Genomic DNA, 24,989 nt, shown 5'->3' with positions numbered 1-24,989 from the left:
GCTGTTTTTCCTAGTTTGCTATTCTTTTTCTAGATATCTTGGCCAAGGCCACGTGGCGCCCAGCAACCTGTGCACATACCTAGGCAGCCACTTCCCAGCGACCAACCTGGGTTGAGACCCTTTGCCCCTTTTGCCCCCCTGATAATCCAGCCCCGCCATGAGGGCCATTACTTTTTCAATCACTGGCGTCTTGTAGCCAACGGGAGTAATTCCCAGTCACAACGTTGTACTAATGAAATCCAGTTCAGAGCCTGGTTGCATGATTACATTAGTTAGTCATTTTATTCGAAAGTGGTTTATCCGTTCATTAAGAGTTAATAGCATCATCATCATCATCATCATCATCAATAAAAACATAAAAAAGCCAAGAATTTAGCACATTGTCCCTTCTCAACGCTTTCATCTTGAAGTTGAGGAAGTCTTCATTGCACGCATCTGGTTCAGCTGGAATTCCACAGGGTAGTGGTCACTGATTTCCAAGGCCTTCAAATTCAACAGAGATGCATTCGTTATGTAATTACAAGCACTATATGCATGAAATGATTGATGAATCAGGTCTGCTCTAACCTGGGCTTCTGTCAGTCCATAGGCCTTCATGAAATCAAACACCGTGGCAGAGCCTGGCTCTACAGAGTTGATCAGCCTCTTGCCGTGAAGTACGATCCTGCAACGGCCAGTCAAAAATCTCTGGTTACAATGCATAGGAGATGTTTATACGACTTTACGGGGTTAGAAAAAACGGACATAATCAATGGAAATGATTGGCAAGTGATTGGCTCCAATGTCCAAATGGCACTGTATTCTACTGAACCTTTGGGGCCCTCTTGTATTAGATGTCTATTACTGTATCAGGGCCTGGGGCACTGGAGGATTCTCTATTACTCTAAGGCCTCATGCACATGACCGTATTTTCTGGCCATATCCGATCCGCATTTTTTGCAGATGGAACGTGGACCCATTCATTCCTATGGGGTCGGAAAAAAATAAATAAAATGCGGACAGCACTCGGATGTTGTCTGCATCCGAGTGGCTAGAACATGTCCTATTCTTATCTGTTTTCCGGACAAGAATAGACATTTCTACAATGGGGCCCGCAAAAAGTGTGGATTGCACACGCACCAAATCGGTATTTTGCAGATACGTGATTTGCGGACCATAAAACTGATACTGTCATGTGCAGGAGGCCTAATGGACCAGTCCTAGGGGCTCTAAAATAATTCTATCCCCTGAGCTAAATGAGTCTGCACATGGCTGAGCCTATCTGCAATTATAGTGAGAGGGTGAGAGGGAAATGTCTATCCATCTTATAAGAGATGAGTACGGGAGGAGGGAACCAGTTGTGTCAAATGCTACAATTTCGTAACACAAAAATTGGTCTTACCCACCAATTTCGGGGGATTGGATAACTGTCTTTGTACATGTTGGTACTGACTTTCCACTGACAGATGTTGACGGGAAAAAAGGATCGGGCATGTTGAATTTCAACACTGGATCATTTTGTTCTTAAAGTGTCCTTGTACTTAAAAAAAAAAAAAAAAACTTTTGATACGTCATAGCGACATATCAAAGGTTTTTATCAGTGGGGGTCTGAGCACTGAGACCCCCATTGATTGCTAGAACGAGGAGAGAGAATCGCTCACATAGAGTGCTCCATCCTTGCTGCCGGAGACGATCTCAAGTAGTAGTCTATGAGCCCATCTCGACTCTTTCTCCTGCAGCGAGGAATAAAAAAACGCCCTGTGTAAGCGCTTCGCTCTCCTCGTTGGGGTTCTCAGCACTTGGACTGATCCAAACCTTTGATATATTGCTATGACATATAAGTTTTTTTCACAGTGTAGGTACACTTTAAAGGGGTTGTCCCTCTTCGGGGGCCTTTCAGGCAGACTCTTCCCTCATATGGCCAGACCTGTGGAGGGAGGCGTTCCCCACCGCTGGGTTCTAGATCCTTTACGCCTCTGCTGCGCTCCACTCCCTATGTGTCAACTTGTGTTTTGAGAACCGCAGCAGTCCATCACTGGCTGCAGTGGTGATTCAACCCCCTCGGGAACCGAAAACCAGATGTGGACACGCAAGGACCAGAATTCGGCAGCGGGGGCAAGGTAGAAGAGGATCCGGCACCCAGTGGCAGGGAACAGATAAATATGCTTCCCTCCGCAGATCTGGCCACATGAAGGGGGGGGGGGGGGTCTTGCCAAAAGGCCCTTGAAGATGAACAGTCCCTTTAAGGCTTCATTCACATGACTGTATTTTTGGTCCACATTCGATTCACATTTTTTGCGGATCGGATGCGGACACGTTCATTTCAATGGGGCCGCAAAAAATCTGTATGTCCCGCAAAAAAAAAAAAAAGAACATGTCCAATTCTTGTCCATTTTGCAGACAAGAATAGGCATTGTTACAATGGGTCTTCACAAAATGTGTAGTATATAATCAAGGATATAAAGCCAGACTTAGGTTAATGGGCCTTGGTGAAGAATTGCTACATTCCAGGATCAGACAGAGTTAGAGTGCAAGCTCCTTTGCTGGGAATCCTGTGTTTAACACTCTGTAATTACCCTGCTGTACTGAATTGCCTGCATCGACCGAATTGCAAAATCGACTGTATGCTGAGGAACTGCGTTTCCAATATTGTCTCTGCCTGCAAACTACTAAAGTTGAAGTTCTGTTTTAACACTACGTTTCCTCAAATTATTCCTGCATCCGCAAACGGCGTGCCACCGTTTACTTGGCACTGGCGTCACGAACTATTCCTACCTATACCTGCCCTTGCAGAGAGTCAGCTGTACCAGGTTAGTGTATATTGCACTACTACACTCAGAAACACCTACTACGCACAACTTGAGTACACTGCACTTCTCTTTTGGCGTCACGAACAGGATTCGCACGCTTTCTAGTGCAAGAAGCGTGAACTTTGTGCCTTATACAAGTGCCCTGTGACCAAAGTGACAATTTTCCTGTTTAATGAAAGTGGACTTTGTGGACTGAAAATCGTACCCAAAGTGTTCCAAAAACCTCTAAAAAGCGCTGTGCAGGGTTGCGCTACCCAGAGGAAGAAAATCGCCGCATTGGAGTGTGGTTTTGTGGACTTTAAACATTCCTGCTTGCTGTCAGTGAACAGACAGCGTTTGTACCTAAAGATGGCCGCTGAGCTTGCTGAATTTACTGCTGCGTCACCTTCATCCCGAAAAGGCGGGAAAAGTTGGCGCCTTTCTGAGGAAAAAGCGGGAAGAAGGTCAAGGGCAGGCGCCACGGCTTATCTGGACATTTGCATGTCTGCCAGCCTGGACACCGCCCTCCATATACTGGAATACCTGGGGGGCGGCTCCCCAGTGCAATGGGAGGAGCTGGCTACTCTAATTGACGCGACGCTATCGCTCTCCTCAGACGGATCGAGCATGTTGGATTGTGAGCAGAGTGTTGCTGCAGCGTCCGCACCTGTAATTGACATGATGACCGACACCGGTGTAGAGCCAGAGGAGGCTCCACCGGCCTACACTCCGGGACCGGAGCAACCCGCCTGCCGCACCAGGGAGAAAGAACCCGAGCCCTACTATGGCTCATGGAGGGACTTTTTTCAGCCATCGTTCAAATGGTCTTCCCTGATGGCGGAGATTCGGGAGGCCGCTATCAAGCGGAATACTAAGACTAAGATCGTGTATGAGGAGCTAACCAAGACCATACATGAAAGACATACGCACACCCAACCCCGCCTGGAAAGGAGAAAGGGAGTGGTGCTGTCGTTTGACAAATCCCGTGGCTACGGGTTTATTCAGGACTATCTTACTGGCAGAGACCTCTATGTGAATCGAAGGTCTGTCAAGAGGGACTACCTCCCTTCGTACCAGCACAGCCTCCGCGAGGGAGAGGAAGTGGAGTACACCCCTGCCGAGGGCCTGCGAGGCCCCTATGCGACTGCTGTGACCCGTCCGAAGCGAGGACCTGAGGATTGGGAGGCAGAAGAAGAAGACCACTCTGGCTGCGAGCGAGAACCGGAACGCTCTCCAGAGCCGGCCCATCACGCCTTTCAGGAGCGGAGCTCCTTCATTGGGCCGAATGTCTTCTGGCAGCCAACCGTGTTGGAGAAATGGGTGAGCCCCTATCCTTCCCCCGAGCTGCCTCGTCGGGAGAAGACAATATCTGAGCTGGAGCAGTTGAAAGGACTGAGTGCTACCTTCCAGAACATCCGGATGGGACGGAGACCAGATGCAAGTCCAGAACCTGAAGAGGCCGAGTCTGCGTCATCGGTGACTGTACCTGCGCCGGCGGCGCCAGCAGAGAACAGCGATTCCGACACAGAGAGTATCGGTGAGCAGATCGTCCGGCTGGAGGAGAAGTTGCGGGAGCTGCGTAAGACCTACACCGCCAGGATCCAGACGCCGCCGAAGAAGGATGAGGTAAGGGTGCCTGTCACCACCCGCCGACCGCCTTCTGTTGTCACCGCTCCGTCAGTGCCCCAGACCGGACCCGCGATTGCCGTGAATTGCTGCACCCAGAGCACCGGACCGCTTGCTGCGGCGGTACCAAGTATGTCACACCCTGCAGTGATTATGCCAGGGCCGGCACGGTCCACCAGAGGGTTCACCCCTAGGCCTATGGGGCCAATACCTATTAGGGGCCCCTTTACCCTACAGCTGCCCCCTGATACAGTTATGTGGGCACATCCTCCTGTAGAAGAATACTACAGACGGTACTTGCCAGCGGAGCCAAGGGGTTATGATGTGCCACTGTAGTCAGCCTGCTAGGCCCTTGATTTATTTCTTCAGAAGGTGATGTTAACCCTTCCAGGACAGGAGTCCTATGTTGCTGGTCCTTTGTTGCGGCTGCCAGTTTGTCCACGGCTCAGTGGTAGGTGTTGACCACTGAAATTACAAAGTCAGCAAGGCCAGGCTTGTTTTCCAGGATCTCCTGCCTGCTTTTGTTACCCCACACCAAGTTGTGCCTGTTCCTTTGTTGCACCTTTTACCCTTCACCCCCTTTTCAGGTTGATCAGGGGTATTACAGCACTTGTCTTTGCTGTCCATTTTATTGTGCAACCTGTTACTAAGGAACCGTGCCCGGAGACAGACTCAAAAGGACCTGAGCCTCTGAGATTCTTACTCTTTTAAAATATTGTGCCCAGAGATGGACTCCACCGTATGAGAGCCTCTGTGATTTATAGGAAAATAACCTGGGTACGGACTCATGTTTGTTATTTGAGCCTCCAAGAACTTTTATACCGTTTTCTACTGTTTTATCATGGACTTATTCATTGTCATGGACTATCCTGGTTATATTGTTACGCTGTGCCAGGTCAGCGCCCCCGTTCCATTCATTATCCTGAGAGAAGAGAACGACGCCCCTTGTCACTACCCTGCACCTTTGCCAATTGGACCTGATGTAAATGCAGTTGAATTGCATATATGTATGCCTGCATGTCTCTTTTTCTATTTCAGGTAGAGATTCCAGTTGGGCGACCCATGATGGAGTACGAGGTCGTACTCAGCTTAAAGCAGTGGGGTATGTAGTATACGGGAGTTGTAATACCCGTTACTACCAAAGGTCACTTGGTGTGCTGTCGTCCCTCCTTAATATTGGGGAGTTGTTGTATGTCAGTTTTATAAAATGTAATGTAATGTGTGTATTTCCCTGTCATTGAAACGTGCATGCACAGGCCTGCTAGGGGTGTAATTACAACTTCTAGTCCATAGAGGGAGCTAGGGAGCCCTAGTTTATATAAGGCCAGTCAGGGAAGTGCAAGGCAGACGGAGTCTAGTGTCTGTAATCTACAGTTGGAGTTTAGACAATGTCTGAGACAAGTCCAGGCCTGAAGCCTGCTGTTCAGGAGAAGATTCCCTCCTGAATACCCATATGCAGAAGCAGGAACATCTTAGCCTAAGGGCCTGAGGAACCATTCAGAAGCTAGGAGAGACTGAGGCAAAGAACAGAGGAGGCAGAGGTATTGAGAGAAACAGAGGAGGTACTTATGAAAGCCATAATCAAGGATATAAAGCCAGACTTAGGTTAATGGGCCTTGGTGAAGAATTGCTACATTCCAGGATCAGACAGAGTTAGAGTGCAAGCTCCTTTGCTGGGAATCCTGTGTTTAACACTCTGTAATTACCCTGCTGTACTGAATTGCCTGCATCGACCGAATTGCAAAATCGACTGTATGCTGAGGAACTGCGTTTCCAATATTGTCTCTGCCTGCAAACTACTAAAGTTGAAGTTCTGTTTTAACACTACGTTTCCTCAAATTATTCCTGCATCCGCAAACGGCGTGCCACCGTTTACTTGGCACTGGCGTCACGAACTATTCCTACCTATACCTGCCCTTGCAGAGAGTCAGCTGTACCAGGTTAGTGTATATTGCACTACTACACTCAGAAACACCTACTACGCACAACTTGAGTACACTGCAAATGGATGCAACATGGACATCAGTGTTTACGTTTTGCAGACCGCAAAATAAATACAGTCGTGTGAGTGCACCGTAAGGGAGATAAACTGCCCCCAAAGATAGCTGCCAGTCTTACTCCCCTCTCCACATTGCAAACACACGCACGTTTAGCCAATGGGCAAACAGCTATTTACAGTATATGGGCACCATAAAATGTAATCCCCTTCAGTATTTTACTCATTAAAGAATAGAACCATTTGCATGTACATCCGTCCACTCGCCCCAGGAGGGGTTACCTGTCATAGGCACAGTTGGTGCTGCTTTTTACTGTTGTATCAACGTTGTCCTCAATCAGCCAAACGAATTCCGGGTTGGTCCTGAGACGAATGTTCTTCCAGTACTTCTTGGGGACATAACTACAGGCAGCGTTAAAGTCCCCCATAAAGATAAAGTTCTACAAGTAACCAGGATACATACATATATATATATATATTAAAAGGAAGTAAACCATAAATTATAGATCTCAGCAAATAATCTACAAGACTCTTTTGTTTTTCAAGCTAGCGAAAAGAGAAAGCATCAGCAATACAAAAACCAGTTGTTTCCCCACATTTGTTGCTATGATCGCTGCTATTTTACTGATATATCCCTTTTCTCTTGTCTAACGGTAATTCATATTTATACCAAATCTACACAGAAATTCCCCGTTCTTTTTGCACACTTCTCTTTTATTAATATGAAATAAAGAATAAAGTAAAAGCCACCCAGACAATAAACTCCCTTTATAATTCACTCAAGGATATCTGAGCCAAGGGCTATCCAGAAATGGGAACAAAAACTCAGTAACCCAAAGCTGCACATCAATTTCATATTCGGACCTCTCACCGCTCCTGACAGGCCTGTTTTTATAGCTTGATGCATTCCCCATGTAATAACAATTCTGGAGCATCTATTCTTATGGCTCCATGTTGTGCCATTCCTTTTGTAAGGGATCGCAATCACAGACTTCTCCTCTGACAATGGGGTTCAAGTCCAAAAGGTGCTTTATTTTGGCACTTCAGCGCCATCACACACATAAACATGGAAAATAAACACCTGCCCGTCTGGGCTCTACCTAATACACGAGTTGTCTCAGCCATATACAGTCCAGCAGCCTCCAGGCTGAGACCACACCAGCACCCTTGGGGGGAGATGGTCCAGAAGTCCTCCCAACTCTGACCGTGCGACCCTCTTTCCGTAGGCATCACTGGGCCCCCCAAACTTCAGGCTTTACAAAGCCTTGTGGCCCCTCAGCCCTCCTGGCTAAGACCACACAGAGTCTCTCAGGCTCCCTCAGCCTTTCTCCCTCCAAGTCATACACAGAAGGTTGTTTTATCCCTCCTTGATTACAGCAGCAGGCCTCACCTGCGATTACCTCCGGCAAAGGACAATACATGTAGTGGAAGGGTGTGGACTGGCAGATCCCACTACCAAACCTATACCCCAGTCCACATGAAATCCAGCCCAGAAAAACATCTAGACAAAACTGTCTCAGCAAACTACACTTTGCTGAAACCACTGCAGCTTTCTGGATTTCAGTTATCTCACCCAGCTGGGGTATCTGGGTGGGATATACATGCCTCCCAGCACTTATACTGTACACATCACCACACTTTATTATTCCTACTAGAAGTTATGAATGAATTGCCAGCAGTCTGCAGTAAGGATACAGAGGGGTGTTACCTGCACAGTCTAATTTTTTCCAGTCAGTATTGCCATTGCCAGACTGTGCAGGTGACCCCATCTATTGTGGCCCCATTGAAATGAATAGATCTGCATCTGTTCTGTGATGTGAACTCAAATATACGGTCGTGTGAATGGGCCCTTATAGACACAGTGACCGTGACTGGGCTGTATGGCAGAAGCTCAGTTTTATCTGTGACATGTTTATCTACTATTGTCTATATACAGGATATTACTTCAGACAAACCTCCGTTTTCCATTTCCCCTTCACATCAACGTATACATCATAGAGTTCATCAATTTCACGGACAGCAGCTTCGGGTGTTGTATGCTGAGGGATGATCACAAAATCTTATGGGAAGAATACAGGACAAAAGATGATTCCGATGTAATATACACATTGTACCTGCATTGAGTAAACCTCTTCATAAAGGAGGGCAGCTAATACTGAGTAGTATTTAAAGGGGTGGTTTAGCTTTAGACACGTCCATAGGAAATTGGGTCCCTCCTGAGACCAGTTGATTATGAGGTGAAGCTGCAACACCTGAACTGAATTGAACTTGGGCTGTGTTCACACTGCTGCTATTTGAAGATTGGACAGAATGTGCTATTCCTCTACAGAGCTGGCTTAGGATTACAATGATTGAGGCACAATTACCCTTTAATGGAAGGAGGTGGATAAAAAGGGCGCCACACGTAATAGTGGGTTACCACTGAGGAAGGAGTCCGTTTAGACCCCGAAACGCGTCTGGTGAAACTACGATACCCGCATGTCTAGATAGAAAAGGACCACATATACCAACCTAATAGGAAGCGCTTCCCTACAACTACGCTAGCCTGCATATCCACTAACAGCCTCCCCGGCATATGTAACCACGTGGGACGCCGAGTCAATTTACCACGTGGGACACTGAATCTGTCGCGCGCGCATTGAAAGAATACAACGAACAGCAAAACCTGACCGGACAGCTTGCTGGAAGGAAGCGGCTGCATACATAGAAGACGCTGGAAGGGTAAAGGCAGGCAGCGTATTGCCTCCATGTGGGACGCCACAGGAGTGGTACAAAGAATACCTGCCCGCCATAGATGTTAAAGCATTTAAAGGGTTTCTACCACCACATTTTGACCTAATTAGCTGTCAGACACTAGCGATCTGCTAGTGTCTGCTGTACCTAACCATGCTATTGTAATTCCTTTCTCTGCAGCGGTTACCCTAAAAAACGTAGTTTTATTGGTATGCAAATGAGCCTCTAGGTGCTATGGGGGCGTCTTTTCAGCACCTCGAGGCTCCGTTCACTCACCATTTCTGCCGCCCAGCGCGCTCCAGCCCGTCCCTCTACTCTAGATTGACAGCCTACTTCTCTCCATCTCGGCCGAATTCTCGCGCCTGCGCCGTGTGCTTCTGTATTCGGCGCAGGCGCAGTGACTGTCTCCCTGCGCCAGCATCTTCACTGCGCCTGCGCCGAATACAGAAGCACACGGCGCAGGCGCGAATAGGCTGTCAATCTAGAGCAGAGGGGCGGGCTGGAGCGCGCTGGGCGGCAGAAATGGTGAGTGGACGGAGCCTCTAGGTGCTGAAAAGACGCCCCCATAGCACCTAGAGGCTCATTTGCATACCAATAAAACTATGTTTTTAGGGTAACCGCTGCAGAGAAAGGAATTACAATAGCGTGGTTAGGTACAGCAGACACTAGCAGATCGCTAGTGTCTGACAGCTAATTAGGTCAAAATGTGGTGGTAGAAACCATTTAATCCAATACAATAGCCGCGTTATCTAACGTAACAGCCACATTCATTGTAAAGCCGGACATTTATAAGGGGAATAGCTGGGACTCAGCAACTCTGCTCCACCAGAGACATTTAAACATTATATTAATACCACACTGTGGATATACGGAAACTAAATGACTATATCTATATATTCAGTGGACCACTTCTGTCTGTACAAATACTAACCTAATAACAACTAACCTGCTGATCAACTGATACTTCTTAACCTCTGTAGGCTGAAGTAGCCGTGAAACAGCAGCTCCGGTCCACCAGGGACATTTGAACATTATATTATTGCTGCTATCGTCATTATGGATATATAGCAATTTCATTACTATACTGATATATCCAGCGGATGATACCTGCCTGTACAGCTATCAACCTAAGGCTCCATTCACACGTCCGCAACCTGTTTTGCGGATACACGGAGCCACGGATCCGCAAAACACGGAAAGCGGCAATGTGCGTTCCGCATTTTGCGGACCGCACATTGCCGACACTAATAGAATATGCCTGTTCTTGTCCGCAATTGCGGACAAGAATAGGACATGTTCTATTTTTTTGCGGAAACGGAAGCACGGATGCGGAAGTGCGGATCCGCAAATGTGGATGCGGACAGCACATTCCGTCCCCATAGAGAATGAATGGGTCCGCACCCTTTCCGCAAAATTGCGGAAAGGATGCGGACCCATTTTGCGGACGTGTGAATGGAGCCTAACAGTGACTACCCTGCTGACCAACTGATACTCTCAACAGAAGAATTTGTTATCTTTAGCCAAATTAACTTCTATTTCTTTCTATTCTCCTTTGTGGAGATAGTTTTTTACTTATACTTATTTTAGATATCCTGTTGGATTATCAATTTTTTTTCCCCATTTTTTATCTATATATTTTAATTATAAAGGGGGAAAAAATATTTATATCAAATACAAATCTGTCTGCTCTCTACTTGTTACCAGCTATAGTGTGCCAGTCTATCAACCAAAATGACAATAATCGCAACAAAATCTGATGGACCCCCATGGAAGACCATAGGGTCCATCAGGTGCCAATGGTATCTATCGTACAACAGATCCGGTGTTCTAACAAAAAACCCTACCCCGTGAAAATCCCTTACCCCTCGTGTCTCCCGGAGCCTAGCTGTTGATGGTCGCACATGCGCATTTGGTGGCCGCTTCTCCCGCGGCGCTCCCTGTAATTTTACCTTACCCGTGGTAGTGCACTTGCGCTGAGGCGCACCCCCCCTCCTCCAGCTGATCTTCGTCATGTCCGGTGCGGCCGTGTCACCGGAAGTCACAAGGGATAAGGGATTTTCACGGGGTAAGGTTTTTTTGTTAGAACACCAGCAAAGTGCTGCAATTTCTATTATAAGCAAGAACCATGATGCAAGTGTGATCAGAGACTTAGATCACCAAGGAGCCATATGATGATCTTGGTTTTGTTCAGTAGAACCACAGGGTCCATTTGCTGTGACCATAATATCCACCATATAATGCAGCCATAACACAGCCCTATAGAAGACGTCTTCATAGGATGACCTAATGCAAAAAGACACTTATGTAAAATATACAATAAAACGGAGCAATAGAAATTATTCCAAGAACCACCAACTGATTATCCTTAAAAATAATGTTTCCATTCACTCACTGCAAGCTGAGATCTTAAAAATTCTGCAGAATTCAACGGAACAGACCAAAACACCAGAAAACTCACTAATAAACCAGGCACAATGCTTGTAGGCAGGGGCGTAGCTAAAGGCTCATGGGCCCTGGTGCAAGAGTTCAACTTGGGCCCCCCTTCCCTCAGTGCTTTGTGGCTAGGGGCAGGGAAAAACATAGCCTTCGTGCTGCCTCGGGCATAAATTGAAACGGCACCTCCCCAATGTCAAATTCTTGACCTAAACCTTTCCCTCCAGCCAGGGGTGTAATTGCTGAACCAGTATGTACAGTACTTTCTATAATACCGGTGTCTTCTTATGCGGCACAAGGGTCTTTGGGCCCCCCAGGCTCCTGGGCCCGGTAGCGACTGCTACCTCTGCACCCTCTATAGCTACGCCCCTGCTTGTAGGGCTAGTTGGTCTGAATGTAATGATACCTTTTACCGAGCAATCTGTTGCTTCATTCTGGCGAAAAGGGTACTTTTAATCCATATGCAAAATTAGCAGTTAAAGGGGTTGTCTCATCTCAGACAATGGGGGCATATCGCTAGGATATGCCCCCATTGTCTTAGAGGGGCGGGTCTCACCGCTGGGACCCGCACCTATATCGAGAAGGGAGCCCCGAAAGCGCGCTGCCCTTAGAAGTGAATGGGAGCACACTGCCAGTGCTCGGCTATTTTCAGCGGCCTCATAGAAATGAATGGAAGGTGGCTTCGCATGCGCAGTGCACCCTCCACCACTTTCGGGGCTCCCTTCTCGATATAGGTGCGGGTCCCAGCGGTGGGACCTGCACCTATAAGACAATGGGGGCATATCCTAGCGATATGCCCCATTGTCTTTGATGAGACATTCCCTTTAAGTTCCCCGAGGGTGCCCCAAGCCTCTCTGTGCGCCCTAGCTCCTTCTGCTACCTCTGCCAGCCTCCTGCCTTCTCCTTGATTGCCAGGCTCCTGCATAGTCATGGCAGATTCGATCAGATCTGCTTCTAAAATGGCTTTTTCCAATATCTTATATCCGGTTTAAAAAAATAAAAATAAACTCAAGAAGAATAATGATGCGTGCGCAAATGGTTAACTATTCATAAGAATTATAAATCCATCCGGTCTTACCGCTTTTGTAGGTTTTAAACCAGACAACAAAAGGTTCCCTGGAAAAGGCATCGACATCTCCGTCCTGGTGGTCCATGTACTGATAAATGCCTTTCACTGTGACCAGCTGCTTCCTGCGTTAAAGGGGTTGTCCCACAAAAAATTATTCTGCAGTTTTCAAACCAGCACATGGGTCTGAATACTTTTCGAATTGCATGTAATTAAAAATTTTGCATAGCCACTGAGCTATTCAATAAAATGTATCTGTATAGCACCACCAGCTGATTGTTCTTTTTCTTTTTTCTCTGTCCACCTTGCTGAGGAGGACGCACATGCTCAGTTCAATCCTTCAACTGCCTCCTGAGCTGTGATAGGGAGAGCATAGACACGCCCCCTGAGCTGTGATAGGGAGAGCATGGACACGCCCCCTGAGCTGTGATAGGGAGAGCATGGACACGCCCCCTGAGCTGCAGCAGAATGGACACTCCCCTGATATAAATCTAGCAGAGCAATGAATGGGGAGATCTCTGGATCCATGTGAGGTGCAGGACTGGTTCTAGCTTTCTTAGAAAGAGATTGTCATGTACTGTATGATGTCTGATTTTCATTTTTTACATTAATCATGGGATAACCCTTTAAATATTAGCTGTCACCATTCTCCCGGATGTGGCCTGGCGTGATTGACGTCACCTCTACTAGTTACAAACAATTCAACTAACATTGACAAGCTGGCCGCCATAATGCCCGTAACCCACTTACCTATAAATAAATGCATACTGCTCTTTATAGGTCTTGCGTCCGAGCCTCTGGCTGATGATTACGCTAAATTCATCTTTCATCTCTGGCTGGCTACAAGTAAACAGAAACAAGGTCTCAGATACTTCTTCCGTAATCTCTTGAGATCGAGTGGGTAGAGGTCCACATTAGAGAACTCATCCACTAATCACAACCAGTGCAATTGCCTATTTGTCTTCTTCTCCAGCATTCTACAAATGACATATAAATCTGCAAATCACTGATTGTGTCTTTTGTCACTCATTTTATAAACCAGGAAGATCAGGATTGAAGGGCATCTGTCAGCAGATTTGTAAAATGTGATCACGCCTGCCTGACAATGTCTATCAAATTGCAGAGGGTGCAGCAGTTGCAGAGAGAGCAGAGCCTCTAGGTGTAATGGCAACGCCCCCGTTGCTCCTAGAGGCTCATTTGCATATCATAAAACATCATTTTTCTCAGCAATGCGGGCACATATGAACATGGGACCAACACAGATGCCTTCAGCTGCCAAGCGCACATGTAACAGGTCAGCCAGTGTCATAGGTACAAATCTGCTGACAGATGGGCTTTAACATCAAATTTGAGCCTGGAAGATCTGGATTGATGCTATAGGTCCCCTCTACGTAGAGGCTGCACAGGGTTAATTGTAATTGCTGCATCTTTGGCTGCATTCCTTGTGGAATAGCTCTTTGAAGTTGACATGGGTAATTTGGGGTTACATCCAGAGGGGCGCTTATGTACTCCACAACCCCTAGATGCAACTTCAATACTAGGGGTGGTAACTTCCCTGGAAAATAATTACTGTGTAGCAATTATCCTTTATTCGAGTACATACTAATTCATGGATCAGCAACCAGCTACAATTTCCCAGCATGCTCCATTCACATCTCTGGTCATTCTGAGAGAAGCCAAAGCAAGTATGCATGATAGGGATTGTAGTTTCTCCACTGACCCCCGTACTAATACAGTACATTCTACAGAATGCGACTTCACGCCCTCCGACAATCTCAACAGAATGTCTTTATCATATTTGCTTGTTTATTGCAATCAGATTCTGTAATTGATAACACATGACAATTTGTGCTATTTTGTTGCTTTTTTCTCTATGTATCCAAACCACATAACTTCACAAGGGAAGAGCAGCCATGGACTATGAAGGGGCACGCATTATGGATCATATATGATATAAGAACAGTTGTGTTAACGTGTAGGTTTAACACAAAGTTATTGGTCTGCCTTTTTTCATATACTTGACCATGTCGACTATACAGGGAGCACATATAACTGATGTAGGGTCCTTGAGGAGTGGGTCCAGTTCAGGTTGACCTCATGCCCCTGAGGAGTAGCAAACCTGTAAAGATATCCCCTTCCTTAAATTTGGAAGCATGGGAAGAGTGAACTGGTTAAAGAGTGACACCAAGTAGTGTATCTACATAGAAGCAGATCCAGGGGGTCCTATTGGGGACCTTGTGGAGAGGACGTAAGGAGTCTTATAGGCCATGGAATGCTCATTTGGCAAAAAAGTATAGAGGTGTATCTTGTAGGATAGCTCCTTTACCTTGACTTATAGGTTAGCTACATTCCAATAGCCACCCCCCCCCCCCCCCAAAAGCTCCTATAAGACTACTAGGTGGTCTCTACAAGGGGAAATAGTAGCCATCAGATCCTCCACAAAGGCCTTTCACCCACCTAAGTGGGGTTTCTCTGCTCTGCACTGATGAGGGGCAATCACCCTGAACCAGCTGTTTGCAGGTGAAGTATTGGCTTGGCTATGACCTAAAGTTATGTCTCGAGGCTTGTTTAAAAGGCTGAACATTCACACATAGGATAGCTACCTTCCAATAGCTTCCAGGAGCATCCCATGACCTAAAAAAACTCCTTATGCCTACTAGGTGCTCCCCAGAAGGATAAATAGTACACCTCAGATGCCCGACAAAGGCCTCTCAGCCAGCTAAGCCAGTTTTCTCTGCACTGATGAGGGGTAATCACTCTGAAGCAGATGAGTTACTGGCTTGGCTTTAATCCTAAATTATATCTCAAGGCCTGTTTAAAAGGCCGATCATAGTACCAGAGGCTCAGCTTCTTTTCTTTTTTTGGAATGTGCTAATTTACATACATGCATGCTACTGTTATGGGGGCCCGACATTGAACAGTGAATACCGTAGCAATGATCAGCTGTTTTTGAGGGCTAGAAGCTAACTCGAAGACAATTACAATGAATCTAATGACCGGCAATGCTGCTGGTGCTGGGGACTAGGCTGTAGGCAGTCATGTCCGGTGGCGCACACAATATGATGGTCATCATCGAGCTGAGCATGCATGTACTGTATATCAGGAAGAATAGCTGTTGGCCTAATGGGCAAGTTTTGGGGGCCAAGAGTGAAGGGAAACCTAGCTAGGCCTCTGGCAGAAGGAAATTCAGGTCTATACATATAAGAACGTATGAAAATCCACTGCTATTTTTTTACCGACTGCCTCCTGCAATTCATACTCCTATATACTGTATGTAGGAAAAGCTTCATCTTCAAATGAATCATCAGAAATTGGTAGATCTGTGTAGGAGTGACTGACAGAGCATGGTTAACGCATCTGCAAAATTGCTGCTGAAGAAGAACCTAAAGTAAGAATTTATATCATTTAACACCTAAAAAGATATTTTGAAGAAATTAGTTGTTATCAGGAACTGTGCTGCAGAGAGAATCTGTCTTTATATGCACACACCTATATAACGGTATATATGGACGTACCACACGTGCACACACATACTGAGAAACATGGCCTGCAGCTGCCGACCCCAATGTCTCGAGGAGGGAGATGTATATTTACTGCTAAGCTAAAGGATTTCTCTGGGACTTTGGGAAATTGCTATATGTTGCCAATGATAGACGCAATGTGTACAAAGGCTTAAATTTACACAGCCTTGTTTTATGGACACGTTTGTGATTATACTGAGTGGTCTGGAGGCAGTCTACATTTAGGTGTATAGGTTATAGTTGTGTGACAAGAGGGGTCCCACTTCTCCATAACTGGGGTCCCATGTTTACGGTCTTCTTCATAGAGCTCTTTTGGTAACCCCCATAACCACCCAGTGGCCACCTCTCCATTGATTTCAATGGTAAAACCAGCAGATGAAGGCCAGATTGAGTCTACAACAGGGAACCTCTCATTTATTAGGCATGTATGCCATATCATATGAATCTGATATAAATGCTGGAATAGCTCTCGTCAGTGGGATCAGTTGGGTTTCAAAATGTCACTGACTCCAAAAAACAAGATAAAACGTTATACTGGCTTCTCAAGCATGAAAAAGAGATGACACAAACACAAAGATCGGCATATCCGGATAACAAAGTGGAAAAGTGAGTTTCTGGATGTGATATCCTAATAAATAACTGATGAATATCTATTAAAAGAGCCCTTTTACAAGGGCCGACTGAGCGGACAATAATCAGGAATGAAATGTTTCTTCCCCATAATTGCCTGATATTAAGCAGAGGTGAGAGCTGTATTTACATGTAGCAATCACCTCCACTACATGGGGATGAATGATCACTCACTGCAATCGCTCGTCCCCATAAAGGGTCATTGCATCTGGGGAGCAGATCCCTGTTTACACAGGATGATCTGCTGCCGGAAAACAAATATTTTGGGTGGCGCATCAACAATGATTTCACCAGATGAACAAGCGTTTGCTCTTTCATTGGGTGATCAGCGGCACCTTGGCACAGGCCAATTATCAGGAACGAGCACTCTGTAATGTTTGGAATACCACATGTGTTACAGGAAAATATTGCTCTCATCCAGAACCTCAGCCTGATGACCACACAAATATGCCTAGTAATTGTATATAGTGTATATTGATATCCAATGGTATTCACCCATTCAGTGATAGCAGTATGGCTAGTAGCCATTTGTAAAGGGAGAGAGAAGGGGGCAAAACCCCCCAAAAAAGAGTGTTAGTCGCAGACTCCTTTTGGATATAATCCAAAAAAGTCTTGGAGTAACTGCCGGGCGACAAAGGGGAGGAGAAAGGAACATCAAGTATTACGGTAGATGGTGGGAAGCTGCCAGAGGTGGCTGAATATGCAGCAGAAACTGCTGCATATAGCAATGAGTAAGGAACTGAAAAAGAAAAAACCCAGCCACAACGAGGGCGCCAATCACCTAGATGTAATATTGTGGAAATAAAGTGAGGTGAAGAAGGTAAAACTCCGAAGAATGTTGTCCAAAGCTTTACGATATAAAGCAATCGGTGTGTAAAAGCAATAGCAATAGGTGCATAAAAGCATAAATAAAAGTAAATACATACAGTACAGACCAAAAGTTTGGACACACCTTCTCATTCAAAGAGTTTTCTTTATTTTCATGACTATGAAAATTGTAGATTCACACTGAAGGCATCAAAACTATGAATTAACACATGTGGAATTATATACATAACAAACAAGTGTGAAACAACTGAAAATATGTCATATTCTAGGTTCTTCAAAGTAGCCACCTTTTGCTTTGATTACTGCTTTGCACACTCTTGGCATTCTCTTGATGAGCTTCAAGAGGTAGTCCCCTGAAATGGTTTTCACTTCACAGGTGTGCCCTGTCAGGTTTAATAAGTGGGATTTCTTGCCTTATAAATGGGGTTGGGACCATCAGTGGCGTTGAGGAGAAGTCAGGTGGATACACAGCTGATAGTCCTACTGAATAGACTGTTAGAATTTGTATTATGGCAAGAAAAAAGCAGCTAAGTAAAGAAAAACGAGTGGCCATCATTACTTTAAGAAATGAAGATCAGTCAGTCAGCCGAAAAATTGGGAAAACTTTGAAAGTAAGGGCTATTTGACCATGAAGGAGAGTGATGGGGTGCTGCGCCAGATGACCTGGCCTCCACAGTCACCGGACCTGAACCCAATCGAGATGGTTTGGGGCAGGGGCGGACTGAGAACCCTCAGGGCCCCCGGGCAAAATAAATCAAGGGCCCCCTTACAGGCCCCACCCATGTTCTGCTGCAAGCCCCACCCTTGTCCCGCCTCCAGCCACACCCTACACAATCTTTAATAAGATTTCAAAGTTAAAGCAACACAAAATGCACCCAGACCACTTCAGCTCATTTAAGTGGTCTGGGTACAGTGTCCCTTTTGCAAATCGAGCTGCAATGTTCTAGAGAAACTGCATTGTTTACGTTCCAGCAATAAGTCAGCCTCTAGGGGCTGGCAGCCACCTGAGGGCTTCCTGGAGTAAAACAGACCTTTGGTCTGGTATCTGACGCTGGACGTCCTCACACTCTGCATGATGACCTCCAGGGTCAGATTTTTTCCCCATAGGAAAGCATTGATTCAATGCTTTCGTATGGGGTGATCTAATCTCAGCGTCCATTAGTGAGCCTCTGTTAGAAACAGTCCCCTCCACCTTGTACTTGTTCCACTGATCTGCTACTTGCGGGCTACGTGGGCATGAGTTCAGTCACTTCGGCGCGTGATCCCGCGAGACCCGTGACCTACAGCGGCGGGTCTTGCGGGATCACGAGCTGCAGGACGGGATTGCGCACCAAAGTGACTGAACTCATGCCCGCACAGCCCACAAGTAGCGGAACAATTACAAGAGGGGTGGGGAATAGCCAAATTAGAAAATATTTTGAACCAAAAGGTGTGCTTTTGGTGGGTTTTGAACTAATGGTGGTCTGTGGATGGCACTGTTATGGGGGCTCTGTGGATGGCACTGTTGTGGGGGCTCTGTGGATGGCACTGTTGTGGGGGCTCTGTGGATGGCACTGTTGTGGGGGCTCTGTGGATGGCACTGTTGTGGGGGCTCTGTGGATGGCACTGTTGTGGGGGCTTTGTGGATGGCACTATTGTGGGGGCTCTGTGGATGGCACTGTCGTGTGGGCTCTGTGGATGGCACTGTCGTGGGGGCTCTGTGGATGGCACTGTCGTGGGGGCTCTGTGGATGGCACTGTTGTGGGGGCTCTGTGGATGGCACTGTGGGTGACACATATATAGCACCTTATGCTATATATGTGTCATCCACAGATCCCCCCATAGCAGTGTCCCTGTGAGTGAATGACCCCCAATACAGGGTCTGGGGGCCGGCATCTGGTGTTGTAATGGCAGCGGGGCCTGGTGCAGTCACTGTATTATATTACACCGGGCCCCGCTCACTGTAATACTAATTTTCATATGTGAACAAGAACAAGAGAAATCCTCTGCGATCCTCTCCCTCTGAGCTCTCTGTACTCACAAACTCAGTAGCAGGCAGGCCGGGCGGCAGCGCAACTCACTGACGCCACGTGCCTGCTCCTCCCACTTTATGAATGAAGCAGGCGGAGCAGGTGCGTGACGTCAGTGAGTTACGCTGCCGCCCGGCCTGGCAGGCTGCTACTGAGTTTGTGAGTACAGAGAGGGAGAGGATCGCAGAGGATTTCTCTTCTTGTTCACATATGAAAATTAGTATTACAGTGAGCGGGGCCCGGTGCGATAGAATACAGTGAGTGCACCGGGCCCATGTCCGAAGTGCCCGACCGGTCAGTCCGCCCCTGGTTTGGGGTGAGCTGGACCGCAGAGTGAAGGCAAAAGGGCCAACAAGTGCTAAGCATCTCTGGGAACTCCTTCAAGACTGTTGGAAGACCATTTCAGGGGACTACCTCTTGAAGCTCATCAAGAGAATGCCAAGAGTGTGCAAAGCAGTAATCAAAGCAAAAGGTGGCTACTTTGAAGAACCTAGAATATGACATATTTTCAGTTGTTTCACACTTGTTTGTTATGTATATAATTCCACATGTGTTAATTCATAGTTTTGATGCCTTCATAGTCATGAAAATAAAGAAAACTCTTTGAATGAGAAGGTGTGTCCAAACTTTTGGTCTGTACTGTATATGAGTGACTCCCTTCACTGGTCTATGGGATAAGCTCAAGACACCCATAGGCTTAACTCCCCTGCCAGGATCGCTTGTAAAATCTCTGAAAGAACCGCAGTCACCACAGAAGGCACTTCTGGAAAATTCCCTTTACGCGTTTCAGGGGTTTCTTAGCAAGTACCCCCTTCCTCAGGAGCAGTCAATATACATATACAATAAAAGCATAAGCATATAAGAGTGTGTCAAATATATGGGTCTTACATACCTCTGTGTAATGTGTGCCAGCTTGAGACATGCACGTGGGGAGGCGGGATAGGGAAATTACGTCACTTCCGGTTTAGGAAGAACATGGGTTCCACAGTGGAACGCATGCCCGTTTTTGGTTGGCTAGCATAATTTATTTCTGAATTATATGGCTATTCATATTCTCATAAAACTCAAAGACTAGGGATGTGCCTCTCCTAAAAAAAAGTGTAGGGATATAGAGAATAGGGAAAGGTGTCATGGCTTGGCTGAGGGAGCGCATCCGTGGAGCGCAGAGGCCCACGTGACTTCCAGTTCCGGTTGGAAAAAGATGCAGCGGTCGAACGCCGGGAGATGGGCCCGCCTACCATCAAGGGCCGCGCGCTACCAGGATGGGAGGAGGGGAATAACAATGAAGGCCATGTCCACTCCTAACCAGAAAGATCCCCTACATACCACTTCCAATAACCTTAGCTTCAGCGAAATAAGAGCCCTAAACAACCTAAAACAAAATAGAAATAAAGTCATCAAAAATGCCGATAAAGGGGAGGGATCGTTATTATGAATCTTAAGTATTATCTCCTCGAATCCAATAGAATCTTATCCGACAAAGAATATTACAGGATCCTTATTACATGGTCCTTCAAAAAAAAGCTCTTTCCGAACTTATTGAATCCGGATACGAAGCTGGAGTCATCGATACAAAAGAAAATAAATTTCTCATGACACCCCATCCGTCCATGTCCCATTTCTACTTTTTACCTAAAATCCATAAGTCCTTAGAGAACCCCCCAGGGAGACCCATCATATCTGGGATCGGATCCCTCACACCCAATTTGTCTGCATACGTCGATAACTTCCTTCAAAAATATGTCATCCAACTACCCTCATATTTGAGGGACACAACCCATCTCATAAATATTTTGGACCCTGTCCAACGGAAGGACGGTTTTATATGGGTCACTCTAGACGTGTCCTCTCTATATAGTAGTATCAAACATGACTTAGGGCTCCTAGAGGTTAACAATTTTTTGCAAACAGACCCCTTTTTTGCAAACAGACCCCTAAGTGAAAGCCAAAAAGAAACCCTAAAACCGAAACCAATTGACCCCAGAAAACCCCAGCAACAATAAAAAAACATAACAGGTTCCCGGGTGAGCCTCATAACAAGGTATAATTCTAAACATACTACCATTAGACAAATACTAACCAAACACTGGGGGGTGCTTCTAAAATATCCGATACTCAAAAAAGAACTACCTTATTTTCCTGTGATCACCTACCGACGAGCATAAACACTAAAGAACATTATCGCACCATCTTGCCCAAAATTATCACTGAAAAAGAAACTACATATCCCTCAAGCAGAAAGGAAAACTCCACCAGAATAGGGTCGTACAGATGCAATATTAAAAGGTACAAATGTTGCTCCATCATAACGCATAATGTGAAATAAATTGTAGGTTTCTCTTCGAATAAAATATTCAGTCTAAAACACGAGATGGGCTGTGGGTCAAGTAACATCATTTATCTCCTGTAATGCCCATGCAACCTACAATACGGCGGCAGAACCACCCAGACTCTGCGCGAGAGAATGAACGAACGCCGTTCTAATATTAGACGGAAAGTCCTGACGCATAGTGTCTCCTGACATTTCTCTATCTGTCACGACAGCAACCCTTCTGCCCTAAAAGTGAATCCCCTCGAGTGGATCCCAAATTCCTACCAATCCCTCTGCAGAAAAGAAATGTATTGGATCTACCGTCCCAACACCTTAATCTCCGTTCGGACTCAATGATTCTTTGGAATACACTAACTATTAGACATTTTTCGGGTACCATCAGTCTCATATGCTTTTATTGCTTATACGCCCCACAGTGTACAATCCATACTCCCCAGAGCATACTAGTTCCATAGTGTATGATCCATTGGTTAGCAATCAGTCCTGATCTTATCATGCGGTCTCCCTGTCTATTACAGTAATTATATTTTAAGTAATTGTATTTTAAGGTGAAGTACCTTTTATATGCACCACTTGATTATATAACAATGTTCTATATACAGTACAGACCAAAAGTTTGGACACACCTTCTCATTTAAAGAGTTTTCTTTATTTTCATGACTATGAAGGCATCAAAACTATGAATTAACACATGTGGAATTATATACATAACAAACAAGTGTGAAACAACTGAAAATATGTCAAATTCTAGGTTCTTCAAAGTAGCCACCTTTTGCTTTGATTACTGCTTTGCACACTCTTGGCATTCTCTTGATGAGCTTCAAGAGGTAGTCCCCTGAAATGGTCTTCCAACAGTCTTGAAGGAGTTCCCAGAGATGCTTAGCACTTGTTGGCCCTTTTGCCTTCACTTTGCGGTCCAGCTCACCCCAAACCATCTCGATTGGGTTCAGGTCCGGTGACTGTGGAGGCCAGGTCATCTGGCGCAGCACCCCATCACTCTCCTTCATGGTCAAATAGCCCTTACTTTCAAAGTTTTCCTAATTTTTCGGCTGACTGACTGACCTTAATTTCTTAAAGTAATGATGGGCACTCGTTTTTCTTTACTTAACTGCTTTTTTCTTGCCATAATACAAATTCTAACAGTCTATTCAGTAGGACTATCAGCTGTGTATCCACCTGACTTCTCCTCAACGCAACTGATGGTCCTAACCCCATTTATAAGGCAAGAAATCCCACTTATTAAACCTGACAGGGCACACCTGTGAAGTGAAAACCATTTCAGGGGACTACCTCTTGAAGCTCATTAAGAGAATGCTAAGAGTGTGCAAAGCAGTAATCAAAGCAAAAGGTGGCTACTTTGAAGAACCTAGAATATGACATATTTTCAGTTGTTTCACACTTGTTTGTTATGTATATAATTCCACATGTGTTAATTCATAGTTTTGATGCCTTCAGTGTGAATCTACAATTTTCATAGTCATGAAAATAAAGAAAACTCTTTGAATGAGAAGGTGTGTCCAAACTTTTGGTCTGTACTGTATATGTATATATATATATATATATATATATATATATATGTTGTGAGACAGTGAAGGGTATGGTCTGGGAGGGCAGGTATTTTCCTCCCAGTGTGTGCTGCTGGGCTGATTTGTAGCCAGGTGGGGTCAAACACCGGACTGGATTTTAAGTGCCGGTCCGGGGTTTTGACAACACCTAGCTGTCCTTAAAAGACAGCTGGGCTTAGCAGCAAGTTGTCCGGTGCCGTGATAAAGGGCTGAGAGCCGCACGCTGGGAAACAGGCCCCCTAAAGCCTGCTGTGGAGCGCTAGGGATAAAACGGCCAACAAGGTGATATTTTTGTTCTGTGGACTTTGCATTGTGTGAACTAACACCAAGACTGTACAGAGTCGTTTTACTTTTGCCTTATGTGTGAATAAACACCGAAGTTTTGCTTTACAAACTTGTTTTCGCCTCTGTACTGCGTCCGCTTACCCTGCCTACCAGAGCAAATCCTAACAATGTGTGTGTATATATATATTTAAAGGAATTCTGTCGCCTGGATATTGCATATAGAGCTGCGGACATGTGCTGCTAGATTGCTGCTAGCACATCCGCAATATACAGGGTGGGCCATTTATATGGATACACCTTAATAAAATGGGAATGGTTGGTGATATTAACTTCCTGTTTGTGGCACATTAGTATATGTGAGGGGGGAAACTTTTTAAGATGGGTGGTGACCATGGCGGCCATTTTGAAGTCGGCCATTTTGAATGTAACTTTTGTTTTTTCAATAGGAAGAGGGTCAGTCTAAGGGTGTCAGATCGGGAGACCTTGGGGGCCATTCAACTGGCCCACGACGACCAATCCACTTTCCAGAAAACTGTTCATCTAGGAATGCTCGGACCTGACACCCATAATGTGGTGGTGCACCATCTTGCTGGAAAAACTCAGGGAACGTGCCAGCTTCAGTGCATAAAGAGGGAAACACATCATCATGTAGCAATTTCGCATATCCAGTGGCCAGTTGAATGGCCCCCAAGGTCTCCCGATCTGACCCCCTTAGACTTTTATCTTTGGGGTCATCTGAAGGCAATTGTCTATGCTGTGAAGATACGAGATGTGCGGCACCTGAAACTACGGATACTGGAAGCCTGTGCTAGCATTTCTCCTGCGGTGTTGCTATCAGTGTGTGAAGAGTGGGAGAAGAGGGTTGCATTGACAATCCAACACAATGGGCAGCACATTGAACACATTTTATAAGTGGTCAGAAACTTGTAAATAACTCATGAAAAGAATAAAGTTACGTTAAAACCAAGCACACCATTGTTTTTCTTGTGAAATTCCCAATAAGTTTGATGTGTCACATGACCCTCTTCCTATTGAAAAAACAAAAGTTGGATTCAAAATGGCCGACTTCAAAATGTCCGCCATGGTCACCACCCATCTTGAAAAGTTTCCCCCCTCACATATACTAATGTGCCACAAACAGGAAGTTAATATCACCAACCATTCCCATTTTATTAAGGTGTATCCATATAAATGGCC

At 45.7% G+C, this 24,989-nt stretch overlaps 1 protein-coding gene across 1 annotated transcript in view; it reads right to left on the bottom strand.

Moving 5' to 3' along the window:
- Nucleotides 1-258: 258 nt before the first annotated feature.
- Nucleotides 259-24,989, bottom strand: part of DNASE1L3 (deoxyribonuclease 1 like 3) — a 34,521-nt gene continuing 9,790 nt past the window's right edge. The window contains exons 3-8 of the mRNA XM_040406849.1: nucleotides 13,373-13,462; nucleotides 12,635-12,747; nucleotides 8,346-8,449; nucleotides 6,673-6,830; nucleotides 568-664; nucleotides 259-483 (exon numbers count right to left, since the gene is read on the bottom strand). Of these exons, the coding sequence (XP_040262783.1) occupies nucleotides 400-483; nucleotides 568-664; nucleotides 6,673-6,830; nucleotides 8,346-8,449; nucleotides 12,635-12,747; nucleotides 13,373-13,462 (646 nt within the window). The 3' untranslated portion in view covers nucleotides 259-399. The remainder of the gene's footprint in view (nucleotides 484-567; nucleotides 665-6,672; nucleotides 6,831-8,345; nucleotides 8,450-12,634; nucleotides 12,748-13,372; nucleotides 13,463-24,989) is intronic.

The sequence above is a fragment of the Bufo bufo genome, chromosome 9 (assembly GCF_905171765.1).
Source record: "Bufo bufo chromosome 9, aBufBuf1.1, whole genome shotgun sequence".
NCBI lineage: Eukaryota > Metazoa > Chordata > Amphibia > Anura > Bufonidae > Bufo > Bufo bufo.
This window is presented reverse-complemented; position numbering and strand designations above follow the sequence as displayed.